Below are 18,052 nucleotides of genomic sequence, written 5' to 3'. Positions count from 1 at the left end.
TATATATATATATATTGCAAACAAAACTTTCTTACTAAATTATGTTAACTACTAATTAAATTAAATTAAAAAAACATACTGAAATAACAGTGTTTTTCTCTAGGATTTTATTGTTTATATGGATGGTAAAACAGTTTTTTTTCACTTTTATCTATTTTTCTATTTCAACCCTTAAGCTTTAAAAAAAAATTAAATACCTAATTTCATGAGATGAAGATTTAAAGTGTATTAAAAAAATTAAAAGTGAGAAGAAAACAACAAAAATAATAAAAAATCACTAAAAATAGCATACGGGAGAAAAAATTATTGGTTAATCATATTTCAATAACAAAAATAATTAGTATTAATATTAAATGGATCAATTCCATGAGAGAATCTCGATGATAATAGTGATTTTCTCTGTAAACATGTCTTAAAAATAGATTGGGTCTATTTAGATTTTTTTATTGATTTTTGTGTTTTCTAAGTGATTTTTTGATATTTTAGAGTTAGTGTGTGGATTATAAAGTTTTTATAGTGTTTTTTAAGTTTTTATAATTGAAAATAGGTTGGAAGATAGAATTTTAGACCAAACCCCCCCTCCTGATTTTCGGTCAAAATTCAAATAGCAACCCAGTAATAAATTGAAGTATTTAATTAGCATTGATGACTATTCCACAATTAATGAATTCATGTATTTTTTTTAATTTATTTTATTAAATATAAATAATATCTTTGTATTTTTCAACTAAAAAAATCATGCACAATAAAATGTATTTTTTTACCATGATAAAGAAATAACTTGAGATCATACAAGCATAAATATGTTTGCAAAAACAGTATTTTTGCAATTATAAATTAAAAAAAATAATTACATTTTTAAATCTATATATTAAATAATAATATAAATCATATCTTGGGACCTCACTTAATAGCTTAAGTTATTGGATTGAGATGGTTCTTTGACATGGTATCAAAGCCTTGATGACTAAGCGGTTACGAGTTTGAATCTTACCGTCCTCATTTATTTGATAAAAATTAAGCACAAGGTAATGCGAGTTTGTGTAAGTTTCAAGCCCAAATAGCTTTTACTTGAGGGGGTATGTTAGAGAATAATATAAATCATATCTTGAAACCTCACATAACAGCTTAAGCTATTGAGTTAAGATGGTTATGTGACACTATATATATCATTAACACATTATTTTTTCATGATAAAAAACAACTTGAAAATATAAAATTAGTAAGTGATGAAATAATGAAAATAGTATTTATTTGACTTCCTTTTTTCTATTTTTTTTTAATTACTAGATTCATCTACAAATCAAATCTTTCTATATTTATTTTTATTGTAATTTACTAACACATTATCTTTATGAATACACGAATATTACAGTATCTTAAAAATCAAAACATGTTTGACTTAGGGATGTGGTGACTTTTTTTTTTTATTGAATTCACATAAAAAAAAACATGTATATTTTACTTTTATGAGATGTGGTTTGTGCTTTAAAATAGTTGTAATTTTAATAAAAACCAACCACATTTTCAAACTAAACACAAATATTAAATTATAAAGTCAACGTGATTGATATGACCTAGACCATGCATTAACTATGATATTAAATTATAAAGTTTAAATCTTGAGATTTTTTTTTTGAAAGAAGAAAACACGTTGTTTGTTTTTGTATGATCAATATTTTAATATAAAAATATAAATACATAATAGATAAAAATGTATTGATTTTTTTTCTTACCTGGGTATTCTTACACTCTTTTAAAAAATAAAAATAGTCTCATTCGGATTTCATGGTTGTCCTTCTCAATAAATGCGCTTCCTGAAAATCAAACTTGTGTTATTATCTTAGCAGAGATATAACAATGTCTTAATCGTTAGACCAACACTTTATTGGTTAAAAATGTATTGATTGGAGAAATAAAAATAAATTTATTTTTAAAATAACTTTACAATGAATTTTTTATATTTTTAAAAATATATCTCTTCTATTCTCACTTGTTTTTATATTTTATGTTGCAAGAAAGTAAATCACTAAGGCTCATAGGTTAATTTAGCGGAGCAACACGTGACACATCCCAGCAATACAAACGAAAGACTTGTAAGCCATAAGAATCGATCTGCAATCTCTGTCACTTCCCCCACCTTATCCACCATCCATTCAGAACACAGCATATGCTCTTCCATGGATCCACTCCTTTTCTCCTCCACCCAGAAAATCAACACACATTCCATTTTTGTCTACACCCTTTAAGACACAAACACTGGCACAAGAAAAGAAGCCATATAAAACACACAACTTGAGTAATGGCTTGTGCAGCCGCAAGAGCCACTTTGTCCTTCCACCTTCCACAACTTTCCCCTCCAAAATCCAGAAACCATTTCTCAAAGCTATCATTCCTCTCCATTCATAAACCCCAAAAGACTCATCTTTTCTCTCTACACTCCATTGATGTCTCCAGAGAAGACAAGACGCCAACTTTATCAGATTCAACCCAAACCAATCCACCAACAGAGTCTCCTCCCGAAGAAGAAGAAGAAGAAGAGCCAGAGTTCGATAAGAGAAGGTTGGAAGAGAAGTTTGCAGTTTTAAACACTGGGATTTATGAGTGTAGGTCTTGTGGCTACAAATATGATGAGGCAGTTGGTGACCCATCATATCCATTACCACCAGGGTTTCAGTTTGACAAGTTACCTGATGATTGGAGGTGTCCAACCTGTGGGGCTGCAAAGAGTTTCTTCGAGAGTAAAAGTGTGGAGATTGCTGGGTTTGCACAGAACCAGCAGTATGGATTAGGAGGCAATGCACTTACTTCTGGTCAAAAGACTATTTTGATATATGGGACCTTGTTGTTCTTCTTTGTTCTGTTCTTGTCAGGGTATTTTCTGCAATAGTAAATGGTGAGGTTTTTTTTTCATGTTATGCTGTATTATATGTATTTGAAGTTCATTTGGAACAAAATGTTTGCAAATAGAGTAATAATTCAGAAATGGACTTGAGAGTTACACGAACATCAGAATTTATATGGACATCTAAGTGTTCTGAGTCGAATCTCATCTACCAGAAGATCATCTTTTGACTTCTGCTCTCTTCATCTTCAGGTTCTATTGCTAAGCTAGTTCATTATTTCTTCTTTTGGACAGCATTAAACATGCATCTCATCTAAAGATTTGAATAATTTGCATATTTTACTGAGTATTTGCATAGTTCATTATCCTTGGCTGTTTTATGTGGAAGAGAAACGATGAAGCAAAGTAAAATGCTTGACATGTAAGAGAGAGAGAGAGAGAGAGAGAGAGAGAGAGAGAGACCTATAGTCATTGGGAACATATATGCAATGCAAGGCGACTGACAAGGAAGATTAAAATTATTTTTTTAAAAAAAAAAAGATTAACTGGGAGACACATTGCTGGATTAATTATTTTGCCCTTCTCAAATAGAAAACCGCTAGTTATTATTTTCACGAGTATCCACTAATCATTATTATATTAAAGCACAATAAAATAATTTAATTATTGTTGAAAGTAATTTTTTTTTAGAACTAGTGTTCATGTACTTTTTTATATTTTCACTTTTCAAAGCACGCTTTGACGACTTCTTTAAAGCAATTTTTTTTTTAAGTTGTGTTCAAAATTTCTTTTATATTTTTATTTCTTTTTTTTATAATCAAATTAATTGGAACAATTCGATAATTTAACAAATATAAATATTATTTTTTAAAAAATAACTAACGTGTGTATTGCAGATATTAGGACATGTGAGTTGTGATCGCAGCATTCGAGTGATGTGTGAGTGGGTTTTCAATGGCTAAACATTGGCTTTTCCGGCGGTGTTTAAATTATCTAGGCGGCCCCTCCATCTACATGCAACATGTGTGGCTTATGAGCCTCTTAATTTCTAGGCTTGACCTTTCAAATTTTCAAATTTTAAAAGTAACCTTTCAATTTATTTTTTCTTTAAATTTGATATATGTTCTTTTGATTATTATTTGTTTTATTTCAAATAATTTATAAAATTGAATTTTTTTTCTCCAATAAGGAGATATAAATTGGAATAGTATAATGATCATTTTGTCTTTTTTTTTTTAAAAAAAAACAATGAACTAATTATTGGGGTAATATGGTCTTTTCACAAGGATCCATTGGTCATAGTTATATTGATATGTGACAAATTGGTCTTTTAGCATTTTAAAAACATATTGAAATGACAACATTACACATACAAGGAAAAAAAATAAAAAAATTAGTGTCCAATGACTTTTTGTATTTTTACTTTTTAAAGCACAATTAGATCACTAAATTACCTTTAAAATCAAAATTTATTTAACTTGTGTCTAGGGGTATTTTTTTGTATTTTCTACTCTTTTTTTTTTGTTACAATCAAGTTGTATAAAGGATAATTTGATAGTTTAATAAATATAAATATTATTTTAAAAAATTGATTGACATGTGCATTGCAAATGCATGGGTTATTGTTGTACCATTCAATTGGTGCATGAGTGGGTGTTTGACGACCAAACAGTGGCTTTCAAGGTAGTGTTCAAATCATTTCGATAAAATCTTCATCCCTTTGTGGCGTGTGAAGCTTATTGACCTCTGGCTTGGTGTTAATGACTTTTTTTTTCTTTTCTGTCCTACTTGATTTTCATGTTTGACTCTCTAAATTTTCAAAACAGATCTTTAATTTGTTTTTCATTCAAATTTGGTTCCTTTTCTTTTTATTATCATTTTTTATTGAAATAATTTATAAAACTGGATTTGTTTTTAATTTTTTCATATATTAGATTTGATCTTTATTTTTTTTATTGCTATTTATTTTATTTGAGATAATTTTTAAAATTGATTTTTTTCCTTACAATTTCATCCTCTAGTTTTTTTCCTATCAAATTTGATTTTTATTATTTAGATTGCTAATTTTTTAAATTGATATATTATTTTTTGATTCATTATTCAATATTAAATTAATTGAAAATATTAAATTAATTAGAAATTGAGTTTTTTAATTGATTTTAAATCTAGAATTTCACATGTTAAATTAATCAAGTATATTAAACTCATCAAATCAATCACCGAGTCTCAAATTTTATTGCTTCTTTAATAACATTGCTTCGTCTAAATATTTTTTTTTCCATGCCTACTACATAGCGTGAGCACCTAGCTAACCTCTAAATGGAAAATGTTGGACGAAAGAATGCTGAAACTTGAGCAAGAATGATATCCCAACTCCAACCCTGGATAGAAAGGGCCTTTGGAGAGAACCATCTCTGCCACCTTAAACAGTGAGTGAGCCAGTAAAAACACACCAAAGAGGGCTCTAGCAAGCCATAGAACCGGGTTAATTTCAGTCATTGAGCACGTCACCTCGCAAATTAAACTGGAAGATGGAGCCCTCAAGCAGATCGAATTCAAACTTGGAAAAAGCTTCTCCTCATCAGGCAATCGTTTAAGGTTTCGTAAGGAACAATCCTTCAGATTCTGTCAGATTTGCACAGAAATCCTGAAGCAAAAAGTTCCGAGTCACTAAAAAGGATACTGCATAGAATTACATCATCCAAAATACGGTACATACTGACGACATTTCTGAGATAGATGCCCGATTACAACCAAACATTTGTATGATACAGTTTTCTACGACAATCTGGTAAACAAATAGGAAAATCTGGATGAAAGCAGCTGCAACATGAATGAGGTGAGATGCAGTATGCTAACTCGCACCAAATCAAAAGTGGATCTCAAAAAGGCCACTGTTCACTATATTATACTCTTTAACATCCACGAGCTCTTGCAGCTGCATACCATCCAGGAATAGTTTCTGTGACTGTTGCCCAAACCGAGTAAATTCGCCAAAAACTTGCGCTTATGCAAAGATTCAAATGAACATGCATTGCCACTGCAATGTGGGTGTGGCAAAAACATGCAAGATTCTTCAAATATAAAATGTTACTGCTGTTTTAAATCTGGCGTCTCCTGAGCTTGAATATCTGGCGTCTCCTGAGCTACTTGTGTCTTAACCTGATAAACCTGCTTCACCTGCTTCTCATTTGGACCTATCGATGTTGATTTTTGTTTGAAGTACATTCCAGTGTTTCCTGCAGCTGTTTTGTTGATCCAATTGGTGGGTGGTGATGAAAGTAGACCTGTGTTCTGCTCGGCCTGATTTTGTAAGTTTGGAGTGTTTCCTGGATTCGGCATTCGAGGTGAGATCACTGCAGGTGCCCTGCTTCTGATATTTTCTTCTACAGTCAGAGCAGACACCCCAGTACTCAAGTTATGATACTGTTGATGGTACTGTACTCCGTCTTGAGTCCTAAAGTTGTGTCGGTTGCTTTGCACACCATTTGACAAAGATCGATACCTAGGATTACTCATCAGGCCTTGCTGGTTACTGTGCTGTGCATAATGATAGTTTGGATCATCCCAATAGCCCCTTCCATAACCAGCTGGTCCAGCTGGTCTTGGTCTGTAGAATGTGTAATTGCCGGGGATACTATGATATAGTTGCTGGTCAAACACTCTAGAGGATGAACCATTTGGTTTGATATTAAGGGTGTTCTTGACAAGACGATGAGCTGCATCCCCCAGGAAGGGGGCAGCTATTGCTCGTTGTACTTGTGGCCTGTAATACAGAGACAGCACATGTGAATTAGGCTATTTAAGAGAAGACGAAGCAGTAAGTTCTAAACCCTACAATCTATGTTTTTCAGAGAAAAAAAAAGAGGATATCAATTAAACCCTTCCTTTCTCCACATATAAATTGAGCGAGATGCATTGTCTGTCAAGAATAGCAGGTCATGAACAAATGTCACCCATATTCAACCTAACCACCCAAACATTACAAACCAATGCAAATCAATCATTGCAAAGATGTGGAAATCCATTCGTACCTTTCCCTGCCTTGCTGTCTCCGGCCATTATCTTCATGCCATAATGTGGGGAATGGTTTAAGATCTACAGGTTTTACGATCTGCAAATAGCAAGAACATGCCTCAAATTAGCCATGGACATTTGTGAAATCAAATCATCAACTAACATCAAACCCTGTGACGGCACAACACATTATCCAAAGAAAATGTCTTCAAGGAAACAACATATGAGAATCCTTGCACCTGCAAACTTAACATGACCATTATATTACAATTGCATCAGCACTTCCACCCATATGCAGGGGGGAACTTCCAGAAACAGAAACCATGACCAAACTCAATTTCCTTGAACACAAGGACTGCCTCCAGTTTACTGCCCAACAATACCTTCGAAAAACATGCATCTAGAGCTCACATACCTTTTCAGGCATGGCCAATTAATTTTCACAGAAGAATCCCAGTTTACTGCTCCGGTAAACTCTAAACTATGAAACCCAATAACACTATTACATTATTTTATGCATGAATTGAATCACTGCCACATCATTAGTTGACAGAAATTTCATGTCCTTGCTTTTCTGCGTATAACAAAATAAACCAAATTTACAGGCATCTAGAGCTCACACACCTTTTCAGGCATGACTACACCCTCAGGAATTTCTGGGATGTGTGCACGGTTTTTAGGATTTAGAAATGTGATATTTCTGCATAGAAAAAGTACACAACATTACACCAAGGATCAATCAGCTTATGAAAACAGCACTGGAAAAAGTTGGAACTTACAAAACTTGGTTACCCTCTAAGGCTGGCAATCCAAGTATAGGAGAGGGGACCACACTTCTCCGCACATTTCTCTCATATAACCAAAGACAACCATTCATCCCCCCACTGTAAAAGGTTAGTGTAAAATGAGATAATAAAGCCAGCACACATAAATAATGATTTGACAACTTCAAACTAAAAGATCAATCAACACTAAGACCAACTAACCTGGCTCTTGTGTCAATTTCCCAAGCAAATCTTTCACCTTCAGATAAATGATCGTTCTGTTGATAGTATGAAATAACTAGTTGAGCTAATGGATGAACAGGATGAATATATAGCAAATCAAGCATCACTCTATTCCTGATCTGCTCTTCCTCCTGCAAATAGCAAATCAAAGATTAACATACTTGACATCCAAACTAAAAAGAAGACTGATATGCCACAAAACAGCAAGGTTTAGCTTCTGAAGGATCAAACCCATTATAGGGGTGTGAACACAACTGACTGCCAACTCTAAACTACCCTTGGTGCTTACAAATTAAATTTCAGGAGAAATTTAAGTACAGGAGGATATATCAGAAACTAAAAAACTTGTCCATCTGGTATGGAAATCACTCAAAAGTCAACATGGATTTATTCAAATACAAAACTTAGCAAAAAACTATCAGATCACACAATCAAATAATTGACTATTAAAAAGTTACACAAGTAATAAGATAAATGAATACGAGTTTATGTTAACAGCCCAACCTCCATTACAGTAACATAAGAAATAAACTTTAGGAACCTTTGTTGACAAAAGCATTTGTAACAAATAAATATTTTTTCTCCGAAATCAGTATTTGAACTGATATTGTTTCCTAGAATCTAAATCAGTAGAAATACATTATAACTAGGAATCTCAACAGGTTTTTTAAAATATCACATCACGAATCCTTCTCTTTGCACAAAATTGATCTCTCAGACAGTGGCATTTCTCCATTAAATATGTTTTCCCAAATATTAATTGCATACTTTTCTTTTTCAAATCTCTGAAAATATCAGAGAAAAAGCCTCCAAAAGAATAGCTCAACATCCAAGAGAGCAAGGAGCAGGTAGCAGTTTATATTTACAAGAACATGTGCAGAGTGAAAGCCTCTAATAAAATGGCCAACACATACAAGAGAAATTAAAATATAGTTTACGATGGATGAAATTATTGGATACTACTTTAAAAAACCTAAATACCGTTAAAGTGCTTTCAAGCTTCTTTGTCTGGGCAAGCAATTTCCTCTCATCAATGAATGGCAATTTGGCAATACCCTAGCTTCCAATAAATATAAGGTAAATATAATCAGTTGAAAAAGAAAAGGTATAGTTAAAACACATGTATTGATAACCAATACAGAATAATTTACCTGCCAAGCAAAGCGCTTGCCATTCATGTCAATTTCAAAATCTGTCCACAATAAAGAAACCCCATTAATCTTGTGAAGAAGATAAACACTTCCTTGAGGTAAATTAATCAATATCCTTCAATCAATTCTTTTACCTGAGGGAAAGAATCTATGAATTGGTGAAGATGGATTGGTCATCAATTTCCTGTATTCTTTTGGCAAAGCATTAGAACTGTAGTATGCCCAAAGGATGACACACAGCACAGAAAGAATAATCAGACAGAGTATCCAAAGTAAAATTGAAAATGCAAGGAGCTCACATAAAAAAGAAAGAAAAAAAACCTTGCAGCTGGTAGCGTTCCCATAAGTTGATCAAAGGGTTTGAATGGCTCTCCAATAAAAAAGTTTAATTCCACCTCACCCAGATCCTTAAGATCTGAAGCAAATGGAGCATAATGGAACGGATAAAACCTGAAACAGACAACAGAGAATTCCAACTTCAACTAATTGCAGTAAGGAACCGTATCATATAAGCTTATAGAGTGAATGGAAGCCTATTTTTGTCCATTTGATGAGCAGAGTGATGGCAAAGTTAAATTTAGGTGTCACAAGCCATATAAATTGGATTGTTTGGCAGGTCATATGCTTAAGAGCTCAGGGTCAAAACCACCTTCAAAACGGATAGAACTATAGTTCTCAACTTTCAATGAACTTACTGTCCTCTTTTCCATTATTTCTTCACTCATGTATAGAGCTTCAAGATATTATGCATTCATATATAGGTTTGTATTTTTGGGCACATGCTTGTGCTTGAAACTCCAATAAAAAAAATTAAATAGCCAGTGAAAAGAAGTATAATGACTTTCTAGTTTCTGCCTTTATTGAACTGACCATTGCCAAGAGCAAACACCTTGGAAGTAATAATGACAGACCCAACACAATCCTTCCACATACTTCAATACCTGCATGAACAACATCAAATGTTATTTTCTTTTTTCTTCAGATACATGATTGGTTGTACAGAAAACAAGTGACAGGGACAGGGGAGACCAAAAAGGAATCATTAGCAACATAAAAAAAAATTATACTCCAGAAACCATATCCGGCATACTTCCTACATCCAAATCTTCTGTCACACCAGATTTCTATTTGTTATATGATGACAAGCAACTGACTTTTTCTCTATCTATTCATTATTCTCTTTTTTTTTCCTTTGGTTAAGATAGTACATAATAGTGTTCCCATTCAAGGAAAAACATGCAAAACTCCTTGATTTTTCAAAAGCAGCCTTATTTTCTTCATGTAAATCTGTGAAGTTCACCTTATTATATTACACCTTCAAACTAAAGTCAATATAAATTAAGAAATCTCAAAATGAAAAGTTGGAGAAAATAATGGAACTTGAGATCATAATAAAACAAATACAATCACATTGAAGAACATATTCATTTGTTGAAAAAAATGTGAACTCTTTGAGGCTGGAAACAAGAAGCAATAGCATGCTGATAGCACAGCAATAAGACTAATGACACCCAAAGATCATCCAGATAAACTAATAAATGAACTCTTAGGAACTGGAAATGAGAAGCCAACAGCAAGTTGATAGCACAACAGTGAGACAAGTAGCACTCAAGGTCACCCAGATAAACTAATAACTATAACGAAAACCACCCCATGGTGTATCAATTAAAAAGGGTGATTGAAAGACTCATTTAATGTACTTCATCATGCCAAGGGATCTCAGAATGAAGACCATATAACTACAGGAAAAAAAATATGTACAAGCAACCTTGCAGCTTTGATGTTGGGGCCTTGGGGTTCTTAAGGAGAGGAAGGACTGGTTGGGGGAGACAGACGGTTGTCATGAACTACTGTGTACACACAAAATTTTGCTACCAAGAGAAAATGCAGATAATAATCTATATGGATATGCTAAGGTGCTAATTGCATGATTAGGAAAAAACAACTTACCACTTCCTTTCTAACTTTGTCAATCTCCTCTTGATTTGACAACTCAAATTTCTCAGCATAGTATCTCTCTTTGTATCCAGGTTCCCCTAATTTAACCTGACAAGAAGAAAAATGAACCAAATTTTATACCAGGAAAAATGGACAACCAGACTAGCCTTCAAATGGGCTGACATTGTCCTCAGTTGGCCCACAAGATGCAAGGCCATGGATAAGCAAACTTGCAAATATCAAACAGAAAACGAGCCTGCTAGAGTAAATGGATGTTCAATATTAAGACACTACTGAATCAAAATAATCTTCGCTGTTTATCTACAAAATAAAATCTACCTCTGATGACAAGGAACTTAAGGCACAACCGTAAGTTACAGATTTACCAGTTAGAAAGCAAAAGCAATTATTATTTTTTAAATCATAAAAACCCTATTAAGAAAAGAAAAATCCTTAGGTCACCAAACACAACATGGGAATCATACAAAATTAGCTTTATATTCCTTTCTCTCGAAGAGTTATGACCAACATCCTGTATTGAGAAATTAGAAACAATATTAAGCATCAACTCCTCTAACGAGCTTTCGTCTATACATGGAGAAGGAAGTCCAAAAAAATGAGAGAGGATTGAGGTTTCTGTCAAAAACTAACTGGCAAGGAATTGATAATTGGTTCATTTTTGTTTAATATAGATCCTAAACAATTTTTCGCAGGCAAATTCAGAACACAACACATTTATTTAAATCCATATCATCAAATGAAAATATTATAGGCACAAACCTTATCTACAACTGGTGCTTGTATCACTTCAGAGGACTCTCTTCTTGCTTTGAGTTTCATCTCTTCATTATTATCGAAAGCCTGAAAACAGATTATCCACACAAGTACAAACAAAAAGATAACCAGAGAAGACAGTATGTATATGACTCCAAAACTCAAAATTTGCCACAGAAGAAAAATAGAAAGAAGAGTACAGTCTGCTTTGCAATGTGTGTATAAAAATTTGACGTAAATCTTAGAGAACTAAGCATTCCAAACAAGATAAGGGAATCCCCTAAATTTCTTCAGCTCTAGCACACAAAGCAAAAATCTTATCACTAGACCAATTTTCGGAGTTCTTAAATTTTGTAATGGTTTACAGAACCTAATACTTCTACTAATAAAGTAAATCAGGAGCAGCATATGGGGTTTCATTTAGGGCCAACATCCTACCTGCTGTATCTAGCAAATTTACAGTTACAGATAAGTTAAATCATTGCCAAGATTTTACATAAATTGTCATCTAAACATAAAAAGTTTCTAGCCAACAAGTGAACATGCTATTACCAGCAATAAATAGTAAAAATAAATGCAGATGTTTGCATTAGACCCAAGGATGAGAACTGAAGACTATAAGTCCATGCATGGAAAAAGAAAGCACCTGTTGTATACGAGTCCTCTTCTGAAAGATTTGCTCCTCGTAAACACCAACACACTGAATAAAGTGTTCTACTTTATCTAGGAAAACCTGTATACAGAAGCTAATTGAAATCAGAACATTCATTAGAACTCATGCTCGCAATAGTGGAGCAAAATCATTCCCTGAAAGTAACCAACAAAGCAGCATAAAAAGTATGAAATACAAGCCATGGTGATTTAAAAGGGGAAAGAAGCACTGAAGAAGAAGTTTATTTGGCAAATCCAGCAGATAGATGTAACTATTTCATGATATGGGTGACAGAGCAATAACTAATAAAAAGATTATCTAACCAAGTAAGACTTTCAGAGCCAAAAAGGAACTTCTTTGAGAGAAAAGGAGAAATAAAAAAAGTATTTTAGAATAACTAGGGGTCAAGACAGGCTATAACATGTCTATATCTTGGCTAGAACCCACTGAATATTATAGCACATGTTTAGCAAGCAAGTCATTCTAGAAATTCAAGCATATAAAATGAGCCAAGCCTGAATTCAATTTCCAAACAAATAAGTGTGATAAAAGAGATACAGAGGAAAGGGTGGAATTGGGCAGCTAAGATCTAATTCTATTTGGAGACAACCAAATGCATTGATAATGTATGAACTTTCTAATATTTAGAATGATATCTTCCAGCAAACATAAAGCAAAAATCCCATGTTATCACTAGTATCCTCTTGTCTCAAGTGGTCCACATTAATTCAGATGGCTATAGGATGAAATGGAAGGGCTAAATGAGTTCGAAATCAAGTCCAAAGTTAGAAAACTTAGATGAATCTGAGTATTTTTAGAAACACTACACTCACCAGAAGTCTTAAAACATCATTGCTCATAAACAACAAAAACCTCTCACTACAAACTCTAACAGAAGTTCTTGTCTATAACTTTGTAAATTATTTATTAATTTTTATTAGCAGATTTTATTGAATAAATCCACTTGATTAAAAGGAGAAGTTATCTAAACTAAAATGAGAAAAAAAACTTGGTTTTGAACAGTTAGAGCAAAGGTGGGAGGAAAACAACAAGAATGAACAGACCATCATTAACAATGTTAATCTAAATTTTCAAGTGTTGCGCACAGTTTCCACCTGATCATAATTGTGATAAATGAAAAAAATGGATGCATGATATAAAATTAGACTAATGTCGTATTCCAAATCTTTAACAGATTTCATATAATGAGAAACATAAATTAATTCCAGAGTATAGTCAAAGGCACAAGTATGGTAGAGAACATAAAAAAGAGAAATTACCTCACCCGCAAGAGTAAGATAACCACCCATTGCAGAGAACTCCCTTCTATAAATATGCATCAGTAAGCTTATAGCACCCTGAATCAGGAAAGGACGTGATGATGAAGTTGATAAAACTGAAGAGTCAATATATAGTGTAGATAGCACCAGGAAGAACAGCAAAGTGAAAACCATGAAGCAACAGAACTTCAAAACAAAACTATGGCCAATATAAATAAAAACATCAATATCATTCTTTTTCATTGACAAAAGAAGAAAAGATTTCATAGTAAGAAGTAGAGGAGAGATTGGAGGACAAAAGCAGATCAATGTCACTTAATATTAGCTAAAAAGCATCCAAACGAACTAGAAGCTGAGCACCACAAACAAGCTACAAAACAAAAACCACCTCATCTCATAATAATTGTTTGTCAAGAGTTGATCACTGAAAAACTAAACAAATGGAACTCAGCCTGTTGTTCAGTCCCAAACTCATTCATATAACCATTGCTTGCTACTTACATACCTCCCTAATTTCCAATGTTGGCATATGCGGAAGGAAGTCATTGCCAACAAAAAAACACAGGAACACAAAGTCATCCACTATTCGTTCAAAGTCGATAGCAAATGGTGGGTTCAGAATGTCCAGATCATATTGCAAATATTCTCGCAGCACCCAGATGTTGAGGAACTGTTCAAATAAGGAAACTGCTTAGAAATACTACGACGAGATGGAAACAAATGGAAACAGTTGATGTCTGTTCTTCAACCTGATATTTCTTCTTGTGAATTGGGGTATCATCTACCACATGCCAATCTAAAGCATCATCTCCTTGCTTGCCACGACATTCAGCTGCAAGATGACCAGCTTGACCGCAGAGAAAACATTTATCCTGCTGCCCGGGAAGTGTAACTATCTGTACAATCAACGCACATAAAATTTATGACTGACCAATAATCGATGGAGAAATGATGCCAACTTTAGGATATGAGCTGCAAACCTCTCTTAATATGGAAAAGTGAACCTCACGCGTGGCTAATGACAGCATAATCAAATCTGCATCCTGACCACAAACAAAATATTTTCATAGGATTAGCAGTTAGATGCCAAAACAATAATAAAACAATAAAATCTGAAATGCCTCAAATCAGAAACACGCTCACCAGACTATACAGACAATGGCGTGTGTTTGGATTGAAACCGGAAAGGTTGCGTTGCAATCTTATATAAGACATGATTTTGTGCTCTCCCTCACCAGGAACATTTGAATCAGAAAGAATAACCTTCAAATAATCACCCAATGCAGCCCCATAAATAAGTTTAGAGAACACAAAGTATCCTGAAAAGCCGAAAGTATATTCAAAAGATACAGAAGGGATTACTCCAAAGACAAGGAATGATCCGATCTATAACAAACTAAGCGAAAGGAGAACATCCATCACACCTTGGTATTCTGCCAGCCCAGATTGTGATTCAATCTACTTTGTATATAATACTGAAGCGCAGTCGAAAGAGCAGCCATAAATTGAGTGCCAGGAGTGATAACATTAGAATCAAATGTTTCAGGCTTTTCTTTAACGGATAAAAGCTCCCCCTCAGCCTCAAATTCTTTCCTCAATCTTTCTTCTTCAGCTTCCTACATACATCATAAATAAAATGAATCGCTTCTACAAAAGAGGATCCACTAAAAAAACCATTAAATTATCTCAATCTTACTGCTTGAGCAGCATCTTTTGCAGCTCTAAACCGTCGCGACCGTTGCTGGTTCATTTTAGCTCTAGGAGCAACCCCATCTACAATTATCCCAGGAAAAAAGCAATGAACTTTAAATGATTATAAATTCAACAAATACCAAAACCGATTAAAAAAACAAATTCAATAAAACAAGAACCCTACCAATTGCCATAAAAAGTAGTTTCCTTGGACGAACCAAAGCAAACAAATGATCAATGTAAGCAAATATGGACTTGAACACATCATCATAAGTAGCAGGTGCAGGCTGTAAATAAAATCAAAAGTAAGAAACCATTCAACTTATTCAATTACACACAGAAACTATATATAAAAAAAAAACACCTCTTTTAAGCCCAAACCATCAAAATTGACAACAATTAATTCACACAAACAAAATCAAAGATTTCCTCTTTTAAATCTTACAATATAAAATTCTACAACTTGCGTAAATATATGCTTCCATTCAATACTAACCATGAAAAATGGACAGCATTTAAATAACACACAAAAACTTTCAATCTTTTAAACCTTAACGAAACCCTATAACATGTGTAAAATTATAAATGAATGTTCATTTTAAACACTATCCATCAAAATCAACAACTACATCCAACAACACACAAAAAAACCCCTCTTTTAAACCCTAGCTAAAACTTTACAATCTGTATAAGTATAGCTTTGCAGCGAACAAAAACCATCAAAATTTAACGACAGTCAATTGCATTTGCATCAAAATTTAACAGCAATTCAATTACAAATACAAAAAACCTCCTTTTAAACCCTAAGAAGCTAAGATTCCAGAAAACTATACAAGTATAAGTTGGTAAACTGTACCTTGCCTTCAGGATGGAAGCAGGGATGGATAATCCCGTTCATATCCAAATACAGATTGTCAAACTCAATACCGTTAGGGTTAGGCTTTGAAACATCGATTGGTTTGGAGTTTCCATTCGAATCCTCTTGAGGTTCCTCTTCGATCACATCCGAAATTGATAGCGGGTATCGGTCTGCGAGAAGCCTGTAGAACGCCGGTACACCCATGTCCAGACTCTCTGGCTAAGTCCGGCTCTGGTTCGATCGAGATCGGAGAATTGAAGCGAGTGGTTTTTCTTGTGGGTTTTTGATTGGAAGGAAGGGTCATTGTAACGGTGTTGGGTACGGTGCGTGCGGTGACAGGCAAATGGACGAGATTGCCCGCGTAAAGGGAGATTCGTTGGGTAGTGGTTGGACTTTGGACTTGAATGATGTCGAGGAAAGGTGTGCTTTTGGGCGGGAGCTGGGGGTTAATTGGGGAAGAAAATATTAGACCGGTGACTAATTGTACCATTTTGATATTCAACCGGTCCAGCTTTAATGTTATGATCAAAATTTGGCTAGATTAAAAAAAAAAGGTGTTAAACCATTGAGTAGGTAGAAAAAATAAATTCATATAAAAATAATTTAAACAACGACTTCGTCATATTTTTTTGAAAATTGCTTCTTTGGCAATATTATATCTATGAGATTAATGCAAGAAAAAATTGAATACATGTAAAAAAAAAACAATGTAGCTCTACACACAAAACAATATAGACAACAACAGCAAAAAAAATTGGTCCCTGGAATTGTTTATGCTTTGGTCCCTTAATGTTCTTTTCTTTTTATTTGGTCACTTGACATTACTTTAATTTGCAATTGATCCTAGTGATTTATTTTTCATGCTTGCATATAGTTTATTTGATATAGAATAATTTGGAAGGTTAAAGAAAAGAAATATCCAACCTCTTTTTTACCAATTTCATGGACTAATTTGCACAATCAGGAGGGCATTAATGTTCTTTTTTTTTTTTTTCAATCCCTCAGTTTTTTTTTTTTCCAATTTGATACCTTATTATTTTTTTTATTTGAGACTTGACTTGATATTTGATTCTAGTTGTCTTGATACGGGGATCTTGTAGTTTCAAGAAGATTTTTCAGTGCTCGATTGATACTCAATTTAGAAAAATAAGATAAAATTCAGTTCATTTAAACATTTTTAAATGTTGAAGGGCCAAGATTCAATACGATACAAGTTGTGAATTTGGCTATCATGTTGCCATTGACATCAACAAGCTTAATTTAGGAGATCATATAAATAGAAAATAACATAAATTATAGAATTTGAATATCTCTCCAAGAATTAAATATTTTCTTTGACGAAAGCAGCTTATATATGTTGAAATGGATCGGTTTGATCTGGTGATTGAAGATTATTAGGCCTTATTGGATGTTGTTGAAAATTATCAAGGGCTGCATGCTAGAAGAACTGTAAATGTTGTTACCCATTTACTTAACCATAAACTCTACAAATTATGATTATGATACGAGTGGAATTTTGTTCCAATATTTTAATCCAATATAATATTGATTGATAATTAATGAATCGTACTTTTCCTTTAAAAATAAAAAACCTATTCTTAGATGTTTTGAGATAATGTCCCATGACATATTAAATAAAAATATATATAAAAAATATATACTTGGTTTAAGAGGTAGCAATGAAGATGTAAAAATAAATTTGAAGATGATTTTAAAATAAATTTATATAATTTCAAAATAAAAAGAAAAATAATGTGTCTTTTCTATTTTAACCATTTATCTTTTTTTAATTGTTTCAAGGCTATACATTATTTCAATAATAATTTTCAAGATTTAC

At 33.2% G+C, this 18,052-nt stretch overlaps 2 protein-coding genes across 4 annotated transcripts; one reads left to right on the top strand and one right to left on the bottom strand.

The window, feature by feature from the left end:
* The first annotated feature begins 2,114 nt into the window (after positions 1-2,114).
* Positions 2,115-3,047, top strand: LOC18110979 (uncharacterized). The gene has a single exon (XM_006389258.3). The coding sequence runs from the start codon at positions 2,303-2,305 to the stop codon at positions 2,888-2,890; it is 588 nt and encodes a 195-aa protein (XP_006389320.2). The 5' UTR covers positions 2,115-2,302; the 3' UTR covers positions 2,891-3,047.
* Positions 3,048-5,493: 2,446 nt separating this feature from the next.
* Positions 5,494-16,612, bottom strand: LOC18110978 (5'-3' exoribonuclease 4). Of its 3 annotated transcripts, XM_006389257.3 has the most exons (22): positions 16,213-16,606; positions 15,541-15,643; positions 15,361-15,437; positions 15,089-15,280; positions 14,808-14,927; positions 14,645-14,707; positions 14,414-14,560; positions 14,170-14,334; positions 13,665-13,742; positions 12,379-12,465; positions 11,739-11,819; positions 10,971-11,066; positions 9,891-9,961; positions 9,342-9,470; positions 9,155-9,231; positions 9,021-9,061; positions 8,851-8,925; positions 7,849-8,000; positions 7,642-7,746; positions 7,487-7,562; positions 6,880-6,959; positions 5,494-6,611 (listed from the first exon to the last, which is right to left on the bottom strand). In XM_006389257.3, exons 1-22 carry the CDS (start codon positions 16,417-16,419, stop codon positions 5,936-5,938), a joined length of 2,898 nt encoding a protein of 965 aa, XP_006389319.3. In that variant the 5' UTR covers positions 16,420-16,606; the 3' UTR covers positions 5,494-5,935. The 3 variants fall into 3 exon arrangements, 2 of the variants coding, with proteins under 2 accessions (XP_006389319.3, XP_052302324.1); XR_002977340.2 differs by lacking the exon at positions 5,494-6,611 and having other exon boundaries at positions 7,655-7,746; positions 16,213-16,612; XM_052446364.1 differs by lacking the exons at positions 5,494-6,611; positions 6,880-6,959 and adding an exon at positions 6,966-7,277 and having other exon boundaries at positions 16,213-16,612.
* Positions 16,613-18,052: the final 1,440 nt, after the last annotated feature.

The sequence above is a fragment of the Populus trichocarpa genome, chromosome 13 (assembly GCF_000002775.5).
Source record: "Populus trichocarpa isolate Nisqually-1 chromosome 13, P.trichocarpa_v4.1, whole genome shotgun sequence".
NCBI lineage: Eukaryota > Viridiplantae > Streptophyta > Magnoliopsida > Malpighiales > Salicaceae > Populus > Populus trichocarpa.
Note: the sequence above shows the minus strand (reverse complement) of the source record. Positions and strands in the feature narration are given on the sequence as shown.

Bases quoted from the DNA above. Each gene is read 5' to 3' on its own strand.
- LOC18110978 (XM_006389257.3), bottom strand. From the start codon at position 16,419: ATGGGTGTACCGGCGTTCTACAGGCTTCTCGCAGACCGATACCCGCTA. The intron at 12,466-13,664 runs GTAATTTCTCTT...TTCTGTATACAG, and splicing joins ATCTTACTCTTGCGGGTGAG to GTTTTCCTAGATAAAGTAGA. The intron at 8,926-9,020 runs GTAAATTATTCT...ATTGGAAGCTAG, and splicing joins GCAAGCGCTTTGCTTGGCAG to GGTATTGCCAAATTGCCATT.
- LOC18110979 (XM_006389258.3), top strand. From the start codon at position 2,303: ATGGCTTGTGCAGCCGCAAGAGCCACTTTGTCCTTCCACCTTCCACAA.